The 14,815-nt window shown below is 45.2% G+C and overlaps 1 protein-coding gene across 3 annotated transcripts in view; it reads left to right on the top strand.

The window, feature by feature from the left end:
• The window catches only part of DAAM2 (dishevelled associated activator of morphogenesis 2), a 3,932,565-nt gene that overhangs the window by 1,123,274 nt on the left and 2,794,476 nt on the right, over positions 1-14,815 (top strand). For all 3 annotated transcript variants that reach the window (XM_044084849.1, XM_044084851.1, XM_044084855.1), the window contains exon 5: positions 2,710-2,804. In XM_044084849.1, coding sequence (XP_043940784.1) covers positions 2,710-2,804 — 95 coding nt within the window. The remainder of the gene's footprint in view (positions 1-2,709; positions 2,805-14,815) is intronic.

Here is a 14,815-nt window from a genome sequence, read left to right as displayed (position 1 = left end):
AGTTACACAGTAAAGTGTTGAGGACCTCAGGAGAGAATTTTTTTGTGTTTCTAGTGGATATATAGTTAGTGGTTTTGCATATGCTTGTTCTACTACGTATAAAGTATATTATGTTGTGGTCACTTAAGGTGTCTGGGAGACTGCCTGTGTAAGGGTACAATGTGGGGTTGCTAGTTAGGACCCAGTCAAGGATGGATTCCCTTTTAGATTTTTTATCACACCTAGTTGGAATTTGGACTAGCTGCTGGTAGCCATGGAGATTTATTAGATTACTTGGTGGTTCTGATGTACAGGTGAACCAAGATGATCCACTGGGTGAGGAATTGGGGACTAATACTAACACTGTGGATTTTGAAGTGAAAGTAGACCCGGTTTTAGGTCTGTACCTTTGGCATAGTGAAATGAGCTAACTCTGTGATCCCTTCACCGGGATTCAAGATAATTGCTGTAAGCATGACGTTAATGAAGGTGTTTAGATTTTCACTTTTACTAAAGAGAATACTAGTGTTCAAGCACTGTCACTTGTAACAGCCATGAATGCCACGATTAGGTCACAAACACGATAGGTAACTCTTGTGGTAGTTTTAACGTATAATAAATAATGTAAGTATAGACCCAGAAGATTTGTTCCTTAAATGTGTCAAATGTAACTAAATTAGGGAGATCTGAACTGCATCTGTTATTGCAAAGAACTATGAATCCCAGGTGGGGTGAAAGCCCTGGTACAGAGCTGAAGTGTGCAGACCAGGAGAGACTTGTGTCCTAATTAGGGGAACTTAAATGTTTAAGAACAATTAATTGGTAGAGAAGCCTAAAAAAAGGATGTATCTTAAAGTTTCACTGATTGCAGGTGCCCTCATAATAAGATAAGGTCATTGTCTCCCTCTACTCTTCCCTCATTAGGCCAATCATTGAGTACAATCCCCTGTTTGGCAAGTAACACCTGCTACAACTGGAGAGGCCGCAAAAGTATCTCACAAAGAGGATCCTAGGCCTTAAACATTTGTCCTATATGGACAAACTTAAAAAACTCCAACTATTCTCTTTCGCATATCGCCTACTTAGAGACTATCTTTGCTTGACTTACAAAGCCATGTCTGACCCAGCTCTGTTAGAAATGGTACATCTAAAGAAATCCCAATCCCTCCGCACCACACGCTCTAGAGACCTGAACCTCATTACCGCAATCAACAGAACATGCTGGAGGGAGAGGTTCATAACCCAGAGACTGCCCATGCTATGGAATGGACTTCCTATACATGTCAAGCAGAGCACCTCACTGGCCCTCTTCAAGAGAAATATTGATGAGTGGATGGGAAATAGAAAATTCACCCCAGGGATCACTCCAGTGGTTTTACTCAACAGAGGCACTGAGAACTAAGGTAGAGTGGTATGATGCCAGAGTAATCCTGTGGGCTATGCTTGTAAAGGCTCCAGGGCCATTAACCTAGTACACACCTATGAACCCTATGGAAAAAATATACTACTGTTGTTGAAATGCTACATTCTTCTCAAGTCCTCCAGCAGTTACTAGGCACATATATTACAACCCAGGACTAATTAACAGGAAACAGTATTAGCACAGAACATTAGGTATGTGAGCTTCCAGTAAGTTTTATCTTGTAGCCTTTGCTTTGATCCCCTTTGTCTCCACTTTCAGGTTTTGGTGATTCTAAACATGTCATTTAACCAGGCAATGCTCCTGGAAACCTATGAAGTCAGGCATTTGTTTGTAGTCAGCTTACTTAAGAATTAAATGAATAACAATAAAAGTATTTCTTTGAAGGGAAGGGAGAAAGAATGTATTGCCAACTGTAGCTCTCAGTTGTCCCTAACTTTGTAAAATGTCTTTGATTTTGCCTCATATTTTTGTTTTGTTCTTCGCAAGTTTGTGGTCTTCTAGCAAGTCATTAATGATTGGAGTCACTCAATCATGACAAGACATTTCAGTTTCAGACTTCAAATCACATGTAAATGCAAAACACAGCTGTTAAATAAAAGAAAATTGATGTTTTCGCACAGGCTGCATTAACTTTACCAGTTAAAGCAGAATCAAGCACGTCAGAAAAGTTAATAACATTAATAAATCTGAAACTACAATGTATATTTTCAGTGATTCTGTAAGCATTCACTAGTTTCTGTACAATGGAAGGCACAATATCACATATATAGTATTGTGTTGTTTTTTTATGTGGTTTAAAGGAGTTATGTGCACTGAATGTTTAATGCACACACACACACACACACACACACACACACACACATATACAAAATTGCACACAGTTGCTACCTGCCCCAGGACTCCTAATAGCCACAAAAAAAGTGACAGTCAGAATTCACTTGGCAAATTGATGTTTCCCATAATGGACATGCTTTACCCTTGCTTTGCATTTGGTCAGGGGATTGTTATAGTGGAATCGAAGTTTGTATGTGTGGTTTTACTCAAAAAAATTTTAAGGGTTATTAGAAATCTTAGGAAGTTTTGTGAGCAGTTTTGTTTAATAAAATAATAATAATAATAATCATAATAATTTAGGCTTAGTGAAACCTTAAGGAAAATGCCTGGAGTACACTCCACATTATACTTGGAATGTAAGATAATTTTGCGGTACTGCTTCATAAAATGTTAATATACTACATATGAAAGTTTAAATAAGAAAAATGACTGTGATAAGTCAGTAACTGTTTTTTTTTACTTTTTATTGTTAGATGCAGACTGTCTTTGCTTTTGATGAAGAAGACATGCAAATGAGAAATAAAACAGTGGAAGATCTAAAGACAGCTCTACGAACACAGCCAATGAGGTAGTGTCCCACCCACTGTAGGCCATATACTAAATTAATTATACATCTGTAACATTTCATGGGCAGAAATGTGTTTTTATTGGTCAAGATTTCTCAATGAGTGACTACCTGTCAAAGGTCATGTTTTTCTTAATGTCATCCTTAAGAAACCATTATATATATATATATATATATCTGTATTGTCCATCATACCCTATATTCTTAAATGATGTTCATCATATTGATCATTGCTGCAGTAGCCTTAGCTGTATGCGTAATATCCTGCCAAGGATATAACGACCGGCCAGCTTCCAAAACTTCAGGTCACCTTTCATGCACCAGAACTGCAAGCAACTCGAGCTGAACTAACTAAACGACAAGTTTGTGTATGAAGCCTTTCAGAGTTTTACTGCCACTGAAGAGTACACTCCTCTGAGGCTTTTGCGGATCTATGGTCAGCCAGTGCTTTCTTTTGCTAGGTAGATAAGTTCCCTCTGGGGAAAAACAATTCCATTTTCATAAATTTTTTGATGCTTTATTAGTTTCTTCTTCAGGAAATTTATTTTAAAGCTAAGAGTGTTGTGTTTTAATAGACCGTCTTGAGACTCTAATGTACTTTTAAATGGAACACTCGTTTTTTTCTGTCAGTTTAAAAGTAGTATTTAACTAACCAAAAACATATTTTCTGTGGAGAAATCGTGTTTATTTTTCTTTGGTAGGGCTGCATAGTGTTAGGAAGTTTTTTTTTACTTTGTTTTTTTTTTTCTGTTAAAAAAGTAACTTTTGTGGACCGGTAGTTTTAATGGCATTTGCTGCTTGTTCTCCCTGGGAAAGAGGCACCATTCCATTTTTGGGCTTGCCATGGAATGGACTACTGGTTACATGTTCAGTCCTTCATCCAGCCACAAAAATGAAGAGGCTGCTCTGTGACCCGGCGCTGGCAAAAATTTTAGCTTCTCTGGACCCAAAGGTTTTGGATCCATCCCATCCTCAGTCTTCTGTTCCTCCTCTGACTGCCTCACTTTCAGACTCTAATGTTTTGGGTCATATAGTGCTGGAACCCTTGGTTCTGAGAACTCTCCCTGCTTCCTCGGAACCAGTAACTTGTAACTTCATCGGCTCAGTCTGGAGCAGAGAGGTCTTGGAGCCAACGCTTTCCGGTCGACTCTGGAAGGGTTAGTCACCCCGTTTTTCTTCAGATCCGACCCTCCCTCTCGGTGCTTCGGCTCGCGTGAGCTCTGCTCCCACCTCCACTTCGGAGCCTGCTCCTCCTGTTCGGAGTCGACCTTCCGTTTCCTAGGAGCGGAGGTCTTCTTCAGAGCGGGGTGGTAAGGCTTTCTAGGTGATAGAGAGAGCTTTGTCAAGTGCTAAAGCCCTGCCATTGGACCCGACATCCCTCCAGCAGCTGGTAGCAGCCTCATCTCCCCCGCCTGCCCCTAAGCATAGGGAACCAGAGCCTCAAGGAGCCCCCATAGGAGGTGTCCCCCTCTTCCAAAACCTCCCCAGATTACCCCACTGGAGAGGTCCCTAGGAAGAGAGTTTGTAAGAGGAAGCATATTGACTCACTCGAGCCTGTCACTTCTGACAATGATTTGGATGAGTCAGAAGGGTCCCCAAGATCCCACTCTGAGTATGTCTCTTTAGCGGACATCTTAGAAATCCTTAGAGGGATGATTGGAAGACCTGTAACCCTACTGAGGACTAATCAGTGTACCTTGAGGTTTTTGGTTCTCAACCTTCCACCTCCTGGGTAACATCCCCATATGACCAACTGTTAGGAGTCCTATCCCGGGAAGCTTGGACCTTCCCGGACATAGCGGAGCCTGTCCCGAGGAGGCCTAATAAATTTATTACTGCTCCAGAAGAGAAAACCTTTCTAACCAAGGGGAGTACCTGTGGATGTTATGGTGGTAGCAGCAGCCACAAAGAAGGAGTTAGCTGAGACATTCTCAAATATCCATCCTCCAAATAAAGAATCTAGGATGATGGATAGATATGGAAAGCGTACTTTTTCTTTAGCGGCTTTTACCTTACGATCGCTGAACTACCTGTCCCATTTTACTAGGCTACAAAGGGATCTCCTAAAGGAGTTGGGAGATACCCTTCAGGGTTCAGTAGCTTCGGGATCTGCTGACAAGGTATTTTCACAGCTCTCTACCCTTACCTCTGTTGCTAACTCCTCCATGAGGCTGATTTCTTACGCAGCTGATGGAGTGAGCAGGGCGGCCACATCAGGGATCTCTCTTAGGAGACATTCCTGGATGCGTCTATGCAATTTTACAGAGTCCTTCAAGTCTTCCTTTAGCAACGTCCCCTTTGATGGTTCAACTCTTTTTGGACCTCAGGTAAAAGAGACTTTCACCAGGTGCGAGCAGGAAGGGAAAACCATATCTGCTGATGGAGTCCATTTCTCCCTTCCTTCCAGACCCTATCCCAGGGGTCAAACAGGAGGGAAAATGTGGTTCCTTAAATCCCAAAAATGTTTCCCTCAAGCACAGGGTCAACCCTCCCCTAGAGGTAGAGGGGGAGGTTATAATGGAAGGTGCCGCTCTCGCGGCAGAGGGGGTCCGCAACACCAGGGTGATAGAGATGCTTTCTCTGATCGACCCTTTCATTGCCCCTGAAGGTTTGCCCAACTGTCCGTCTGTGGAGGAAATCGAGGGTCGTCTGTTACTGTACCCAAGCGCCTGGCTACAAATTTCTCAAGATCGATGGCTACAAAGTATAATTTCCAGAGGTTACCTCATTCCTTTTGTTTCCAATCTCCCTACAAATCGATCTTTACCAGATGTACCACCCGATCAAATAGACCGTGCAACATTAGAGGTTATCTCATTGCTTCAAAAAAAAGTCATCCAAGAAGTCCCCACAGAGCAAATAGGATCCGGAACTTACTCACAATTCTTTTTAGTTCCAAAAAAGACCGGGGACTGGAGATCAATTCCAAATCTCAGCAAGCGGAACAAGTCTGTAAAAAAAATCGAAGTTCCGTATGATCACTCTGCAGTCAATTTTTTCAGTTTATCAGAAAAGACAATTGGATGTGCTCCATAGATCTTCAGGACATGTACTACCATATCAAAATGGAAAGGCACTCCAGAAGACATCTACGCTTTCGACTGGGAGCTAGTCATTTTCAATAGTGTTCACCAAATTTATGGCGGTGGTCACGGCTCACCTGAGACGTCGGGGGGTTCCGGGTGTTTTTGTACTTAGACGACTGGCTCCTCACTGTTACCACCAAGCACCAACTAATCCGAGCCAGGGAAGAGACTCCATCCTTGTGCGCCAGATTAGGAATTACAGTAAATTTTTAAAAATCTGCTTCATCTCCATCGCAGCATATTGTCGTCTTAATCTCAGTCCTAGACTCAACCACCATGACAGCGAAACCGACACCAGAAAGGATAGAATCGTTACATAACCAAGTCAGACTCTTGCTGACCAAAGACATAGTACAGGCCAGGATAGTTCTTCAAGTTCTAGGTACTATGGCGTCCACCATTCTGGTAGTTCCCCTAGCCCGTCTACACATGAGAGTGCTTCAGTGGCTACTATTTGCCCAGTGGTCAATGCAGGATCTACCCTTGTCCCACCAAATACACATTACAAACTCCTGCAAGAAGGATCTAACATGGTGGTTACATACAGATCAGCTTTATCTAGGTCGTTCCCTTGTTCTCCGTCAACAAAAGGCAATCTTGACCACGGACGCTTCCCAGATAAGGTGGGGAGGGGACATTATCTGGGAATGATGGTCCAAGATATCTGGCAGAATCACGAGAACCACTTGCACATAAATGTTCTGGAGATGAGAGCAGTGCTATACGCGTTGCAAGCACTTCACAGTTCTCTTCCCACCAGGACAATTGCAGTTCAATCAGACAACATGTCTGTAGTGTGGTATATAAACAAGCAGGGGGGGGGGGGTAAGTCTTACCCACTTTGTCGGGAGGCACAAAGAGTATGGAAATGGGCGATGGACTCTCAACTTTTTCTGGTAGCAACGCACATTCCGGGGAAGTCCATTGTGCTTAGCAGACAAACTGAGTCGAGGAATTCTGATACCTCACGAGTGATCGCTGAAAACAGAAGCTGCAGAAGAGATTTTCTGCAAATGGGGCCACCCTTGCTGCGATCTATTTGCCACAAACATGAATGCCAAATGCAGCAACTACTTTGCCGTCATTCCCCATCCGGGGATGTCACCCAGGGATGCTCTGGTCCACAATTGGCCTCTGTGACTTCTTTACGCTTTTCCACCCTTTCCCCTCATACCCAAAGTGATTCAGAAAGCAAAACTGTTGTTGAGTACCCTAATCCTCATTGCTCCTTACTGGCCTTGCCAAGTCGGGTTCCCCTTCCTGTGGCCTTATCTGTTGGAGGAACCATGGATTATGGAACCATCTCCAGACCTCCTGATTTACCAATCGGGACAGTTCCATCCTACCATCCAAACCCTGAAATTGACAGCATGGCTGCTCCAGTTCCAAGAATAGCCAGGTGTATATCCCTTTATCCTACTGTTAAACACATTCTCATTTCTTCCCACAAACCTTCCGCCAGAAAATTATACTCCAGCAAATGGAAAAGGTTTTCCATTTCAGCGGAAAAACAAGGCATAGATCCCTACTCAGCTCCCATAGAGTCTGTCCTATCCTTCCTCGCATCTGTTTTTCAACAAGGAGCTGCAGCTGCTTCTATTAGAGTTCATTTGGCTGCCATCTCACATTATCATTTTGGGAAAATGGGAAATTCTGTTATGTCCCACTCTTTATGCAAAACCTTTTTGAAAGGAGTCCTCCTTCTCAGACCTCCAATCAGGCAACCTCAGGAGGCCTGGGATTTAAACTTAGTTCTGACCTCATTGTTTTCTCCACCATTCAAACCGTCTTCTTCATCTGACTTGAAATTGTTGTCTTGGAAGACATTGTTCTTAGCAGCTATAACATCTGCTATGAGGGTTTCAGAATTGCGAGCTCTGACCATTCGACCTCCATGTATTATTTTCCATAAGTACAGAGTTTCCCTAAGAACTAATCCTTCTTTCCTCCATAAGGTATGCTCAGAACATAATCTAAACACAACTATTGAATTACCAGTATTCTTCCCCAATTATAGTAATAAATCAGAATACAGACTGCATCAATTAGATGTCCATAGAATTCTCCGATTTTACATGCACAGGACTAAAGATTTCAGGAAATCGGATCAATTGTTTGTTTCCTTCTCAGAGGAAAACAAGGGCTTGCCCGTTTCCAAAGTAAATCTGTCTGAATGGCTTTCAGACTGCATTTCATTTTTTTACAAAAGTGTTGGGAAACATTTGCCTGCTAAGGTAAGAGGCCATTCAACTAGAGCAGTATCAGCTTCATATGCCTTCAAATCCAAACTTCCAATTGATACCATTTGTGCAGCAGCTACATGGGCAAGACCTCATACTTTTGTCACTCATTATAAATTAGATTTGGCCTCCCGGGACAGGTCATCCTTTGGGTCCACTGTGCTAAAGAGTCTCTTTGCTTGAGCCATCCAGGATAAAGGTGCTGGGAACGCTGTCCCATCCAGCAAGAGTTACGGCGAGGTAGGACTACATAACATTAATATGTTATGTACTTACCATAACATTCCATGTTTGTAGTCCCTCTCGCCTACATTCTTGCGTCCCACCCTCCTTCCCCCTTCCTGTATCCTGGAGGAACTGGTGGACTATCCATTATGCTGTCTGACCTTGTTATAGAGTTCTGTCCTTATGCCATGGATAGTAAAACAGAATCCTTTTGTTTATATGTACATAGTTATTGATAGTATAACTACTATTATGTATTTAGTTACTTTCTTGCAAACAAGGTGTGGGGAATTGCCGTGGTGCACCATGGGATAGGGGATAGCCTTGAACCAGTAAAAGCTCCCGAGCTTTAGTATCGGCCAAGTCAGAGCCGAGGTTCGGCTCCAAACCCATCCAGCAAGAATGTAGGCGAGATGGACTACAAACATGGAACGCTATGGTAAGTATATAAATTCTTATTTTTCTACTGCAGGACATCCTAGATTAACAATTTTAATGTCATTTTGTTAATAAATCCTTGCTGTTTTTAATCCTGTCCTTTAGTGAAAAAGTCAGATCTAAGAAAGGTCTGGACACTATAAAAAGCTCTGGGTGTTAACTGAAAGTATACAAAAATGGCACTGTTAGCTTGAATGTAACACAATTGGCCCAATTTTTCATGTGAAAAAGAAACAGAACACTAAACATGCATCTACTCCGGTTGTTGTTGTTTTTCTTTCGGCTTTTCCTGGTTAGGGGTCGCCACAGCGGAACTCCGGTCCGCTAATGATTGGCAGTAGATTTTTTATGGGTGCCGAGACGCCCAACCTTCAACGAAGGCACCCCCATTCTAGATATATATATATATATATATATATATATATATATATATATATATATATATATGTGTGTGTGTGTTCAGCAAATTTTAGTCTCCATTCAAAATTCAATTTCTTCAAGTTTATCATATGAAATAAAACGGTGACTAAAACTTTAAAAATAGTTACATAGTCTGGTCAGCTCACTGACACAGTTTGTGGTAAGAGGAGATTGACTTAATCAGCTTGCATATATACATTATGCTAAGCTTGTATCCATCATCCTTGCTGATGTGTTAAGCAATGTTAAGTTGTCAATCTCGCCTTCATTCTTGCTGGATGGGTTCGGAGCCGATCCTCGGCTCCGACTCGGCACTTGCTTTAGCTTGAGAACTCCTTTTACCAGCTCGAGGCAACCCTATATCCCATGATGCAAGGCGGAACTACCTCAGATCTCGTTTGCCGCTTAGCGAAAGAGGTCTCCTTTACCAGCAGAGGTAAGTGAATTTCTTGTTAAAGAAAAGAGAAGCTTAGTTAGGGTTTTATTTCCCCTTGTATCCTCATTTATAGTCTGTAGTGAGTTACAGCCCACCCTATTCCCTTGTTTTTCAAACTTTTTAATCTTGTTATAACCCTTAGTGAAAAGTTTTTAGTTAGGCCTAAAACCCCCATTGGTTAATCCCTTCCTGTGTGTTGTGTGTTAGGGGATTAATTTGTTTGTTTGTTGGGGTTTGTGTGTGTTACTTCATCCTAGGTTATGTCTAGGGAAGGCAAGGTCTCAGGCTTCAAGAAGTGTGACTCGTGCTGTCAGAAAATGTCTCTGACAGACGGTCACACTTCTTGTGTTTATTGCCTGGGGCCTTTGCACCTGCAGGACTCCTGTGCTTTGTGTCACTCTTTTAGCCAGAGAGTCCTGCAGGAAAGGAGGAATAAGCTTATCCTCCGTGGCTTACTTAAGCCAGAAGGTTCTCCCTCTAAAGCAGGGTCTGGGAAACCTTCTAAGCCACCGAAGGCTCAGGCTTCAGCATCCAAGCCTCCTCCGGTGGCTCCGGCTCCGTCGGAGCCGAGATCGGCTCCGGCTGGAACCGATGTATCTACCTTAAAAGTAGTGGGTTCGGTGCCGGCTGGTTCCGATACCTTGTCTACTGTAGCCTTGTCGGCTCCGGCTGGAGCCGACACCTTATCCAGCATCGGAGCCGAGAAACCTTCGGCTCCATCTGGAGTTCAGGGGACTTCGGCTCCGATGGCTTCGTCCCGAAAGAGATCTCGGTCCCCTTCGTTACTGAGTATCCACTCGGCTCCGGGGTCTCCTCTTTTGTCAGAGCGGAGCCATCGGAGCCGATCTTCGAGATCTTCCAGGCTGTCTGACCACGATTTGGAGAGGGTGGTAAGCAGGCTATTGAAGTCTCAGGCACTGGCCCAAATACTCCATAGCCCGTCTCAACAGACTTCGGCTATAGCCTCACCCCTTGAACTTCCTCCTCCGACTCCACACCAGAGTTCGGAACCGGAGCTTCTCGGGACAGCGACTGTTTCGGTGCCGGAGCCGATACATCCTTCGGCTCCGTCGTCCTCGGCTCCAATCTCCTCCTTGATACCTTCCTTGGAGGGATCCGGTCGTCGGGTTTCCCTTGTCGGCTCCGAGGGGGCTAGTGGCATCGGACCCTTGTCCGACCCCGCTCTCCCTCTCGGGCTTCGCTTTGGTAAGCTCGGCGCCGACATCGCCTCGGAGCCTTCCCTCTCAGTGGAGCCGGAGTTCCTGTTTCCTCGAGCAGGGATTTTCCGGCCTCCCGGGGAGGGGAGCCTTTGAGGTGATGAGGAGTGTCCTGGCCTCTGAGCCTGGTCAACGGTCCATCCCTCTAGCTCCTCCCTCATCAGTGCCTGCAGACGCCTCTTGCCAGCCTCTTGCTTTCAGGCCCAGGGATCCATCGCCCCAGGTTTCCCCATTGGGAATTTCCTCCTCTTCCGAAGTTTCTCCTGATCCTGCAGGTGAACCCCCTCGGAAGAGGACGTGTAAGAGGAAACACACAGACTCCCCCGAGTCTACTACATCGGATACCGACTTAGATGAGTCGGAGGGTTCCCCACGATCCCCCTCTGAGGATGTCTCTTTTTCAGACATCCTTGAGCTCCTCAGACAGAGGGGGAATCGGCCAGCCATTGATCCCTCCGAGGATGAGTCGGTATACCTGGAGGCTTTTGGATCCCGACCCTCCACCTCCTGGGTGTCTCCGCCTTTCGACCCACTTATGCAGGTAGTGGCTCGGAAGGCGTGGGCGGCTCCAGATTCTGTGGAACCTGTCCCCAGGAGACCATCCAAATTCATCACGGCCCGTACGGACAAACAGTTCCTTTCCAAGGGTGTCTCTGTGGATGCTATGGTGGTGGCGGCGGCCACTAAGAAGGAACTGGCGGATCCTTCAGTACCTGTCCATCCTCCTAACAAGGATTCTAGGACCATGGACAGGTATGGAAAGCGGATGTTTTCTTCAGCGACCTTTGCTATGCGTTCGCTGAACTACCTTTGTCACTTCACCAGGCTTCAACGAGATATTCTCAAAGAACTGGGTGAAGTAGTCCAGGATCCTTCTGCTGCTGGGGCTCAAGAAAAGATTGCCTCGCAGCTTGCAATCCTGAATTCCATATCTAACTCCTCCATGCGGCTCATATCCTATGCGGCCGATGGAGCGAGCAGGGCCGCAGGCACAGGAGTTGCTCTTAGACGCCAAGCCTGGATGCGGCTTTGTAATTTTGCGGACCCCTTTAAGGCGTCCTTCACTAATACCCCCTTTGATGGTTCGGCTTTGTTCGGACCTCAGGTGAAGGATACCTTGACCACGTGTGAGCAGGACGGTAAAACTCTTTCTGCCGTTGGAGTCCAGTTTTCCACTCCTTCTAGACCATATCCCAAGGGTCAGAAGGGGAAGATGTGGTTCCGTAAAGCCCAAGGAGCTACACGGACGACGTGGTCAGTTTACCCCAGAGGCAGAGGGGTAACAATAATACGCCGCCCTAGAGGCAGCGGCGGTCCTCAGAACCAGGGCAACAGGGAGTCTCTTCCTGAGAAGCCCTTTCAGCATCCCTGAGGTGTTGCCCGACTGTCCACCCTTGGAGGCAGTCGGGGGAAGGATTTCGCTGTACCCAGTAGCTTGGCAATCCCTATCTCAAGAGATGTGGGTACAGTCGATCATATCCGAGGGTTACAAAATCCCCTTCGAAAGGTTTCCCGTACCTCTACAATCCCTTCCAGACATCTCACCCGGTCAAAGGGATTTGGCAGAACAGGAGGTTTCAAAGCTCGTAGAAAAAAGAGCCGTCCAGACTGTACCGGCAGACCAGGTAGGATCCGGCGTCTACTCGAGATTCTTTTTGGTCCCCAAAAGGACGGGAGATTGGAGACCAATATTAGACCTGAGCAATCTAAACAGATTTGTCAAGAAGGCAAGATTCCGGATGGTCACGCTTCAGTCCATTCTGCCCTTTCTGGGCAAGGACAACTGGATGTGCTCTATAGACCTTCAGGATGCGTACTATCACATAAAGATTCACAGACGCTCCAGAAGGTTTCTCCGCTTTCGGCTAGGGACCAGTCATTACCAATTCAGAGCACTGCCCTTTGGCCTCACTTCAGCCCCCAGAGTGTTTACCAAATGCATGGCAGTGGTCACAGCTCATCTGAGACGTCAAGGATTCCAGGCATTTCCCTACTTGGACAACTGGCTCCTCTCCGCCATCACCAAGTGTCAGCTTCTTCAGTCCAGAGACTACACTCTACAGCTTTGCAGGAGTTTGGGAATTTCAGTAAATTTCGAAAAATCTTCTCTGCTGCCTTGCCAATCTATCACCTTTATAGGCGCAGAATTAAACACCGTCAAAATGTTAGCCAAACTAAGAGATCAAAGAATCCTGGACATCCAAAAATTTGTTCGGATTCTATTGCAGAGCAACAAGATCAAAGCCAGATTTATACTGAAGGTTCTAGGTCTTATGGCTGCGGCCATTGTTCTTCTACCACTGGCTCGCTTCCACATGTGTCTTCTGCAGTGGATGCTATTCACACAGTGGTCGTACCACAGTCTTCCGATGAGGCACGAAATCTTAGTCACACAGTCATGCAGAGCTCATCTAAATTGGTGGATATCTTCCCCTCTTCTTCATCAAGGCCGACCTTTTATTCCCCCTCCTCCAGTTGCCACAGTCACTATGGATGCCTCTCTGATCGGGTTGGGGGGGGCATTATCAGGGCAGGATGGTCCACGGGACGTGGCAACCCATAGAATACCATCTGCACATAAATGTCCTGGAGATGAGAGCAGTGCTTTTAACATTGCAAGCCCTCAGCGACTTTCTTCCCACGGGGACTATTGCAGTACAAACGGACAACATGTCCGTGGTCTGGTACATCAACAAACAGGGCGGGACCAGGTCCTATCCGTTATGTCGAGAAGCTCTCAGACTTTGGCAATGGGCGATCTCCTCTCATCGGTTTCTGATAGCAACGCACATCCCCGGCAGGTCCAACCTATTGGCGGACAGGCTGAGCAGATCCATTCTGATGCCTCACGAGTGGTCTCTCAATCAATCTGTAGTGGATCAGATATTTCTGAAGTGGGGCACTCCTTGTTGCGATCTTTTTGCTACTCCTCAAAACAACAAGTGCCTCGATTTCTTCACTCTCTTTTCCCCTACCAGGCCAACCCTTGAGAGACTCTTTAACCCAGGATTGGCCCCGGGGACTTCTATACGCTTTTTCTCCCTTTCCCTTGATTCCACAAGTCATTCAGAAAGCCACCGTTTTGAGAGCCAAGTTGATCCTCATTGCCCCATATTGGCCTCGACAAATTTGGTTTCCGTCTCTGCATCGTCACCTTCTGGTGCAGCCCTGGCATCTGGACCCAGTTCCGGATCTTTTGATCCACCAGTTGGGTCAGCAGCACCGGGCCATTCATTCTCTCAACCTCACTGCTTGGTTGCTCCACTTCCTTCCCTAGCCAGGCTTCCGATGATTTCTGATTCTGTCAGAGACATCTTAGTGTCTTCTTTAAAGTCGTCCACTAGGACTGTTTATGCTAGCAAGTGGCGACGTTTTTCTATTTGGGCAAATTCCAAGAATATTGATCCCTTCACTGCTCCTATACATTCTGTTTTAGATTTCCTGGCGGAGGTTTTTCATTCAGGATCCTCGTCATCTACAGTCAAAGTACAACTGGCTGCTATTTCCAAGTATCATGTTGACTTGCATGACAATAACATTATGTCTCATAGATTGTGCAAGGCCTTTCTAAGAGGAGTTTTTCTCCTAAAACCACCTATAAAGCATCCTCCACCACAATGGGATCTAAACTTAATGTTAGCATCCTTGATACTACCTCCTTTTGAACCGTCTGCTTCATGTTCTTTGAAGTTATTGACCTGGAAAACTATATTTTTACTGGCTGTCACTTCTGCAAGAAGGGTTTCCGAGATTCAAGCTCTCTGCATTCGTTCCCCTTATTTGGTTTTTCATAAGGACAGGGTATCATTAAGAACGAACCCTTCCTTTCTCCCCAAGGTTGTGTCTCAAACCAATATTAACCAATCTATAGATCTACCAGTCTTTTTCCCAAACTATTCCGACAGAGCTGAACAGAAACTGCATTTTTTGGATGTCCATCGTCAGCTCAGGT

Source organism: Protopterus annectens, chromosome 1.part1, assembly GCF_019279795.1.
Source record: "Protopterus annectens isolate FY-2018-M chromosome 1.part1, PAN1.0, whole genome shotgun sequence".
Lineage (NCBI taxonomy): Eukaryota > Metazoa > Chordata > Ceratodontiformes > Protopteridae > Protopterus > Protopterus annectens.
The sequence above is the reverse complement of the archived record's forward strand: the minus strand, read 5'-3'. Positions and strand labels throughout refer to the sequence as shown.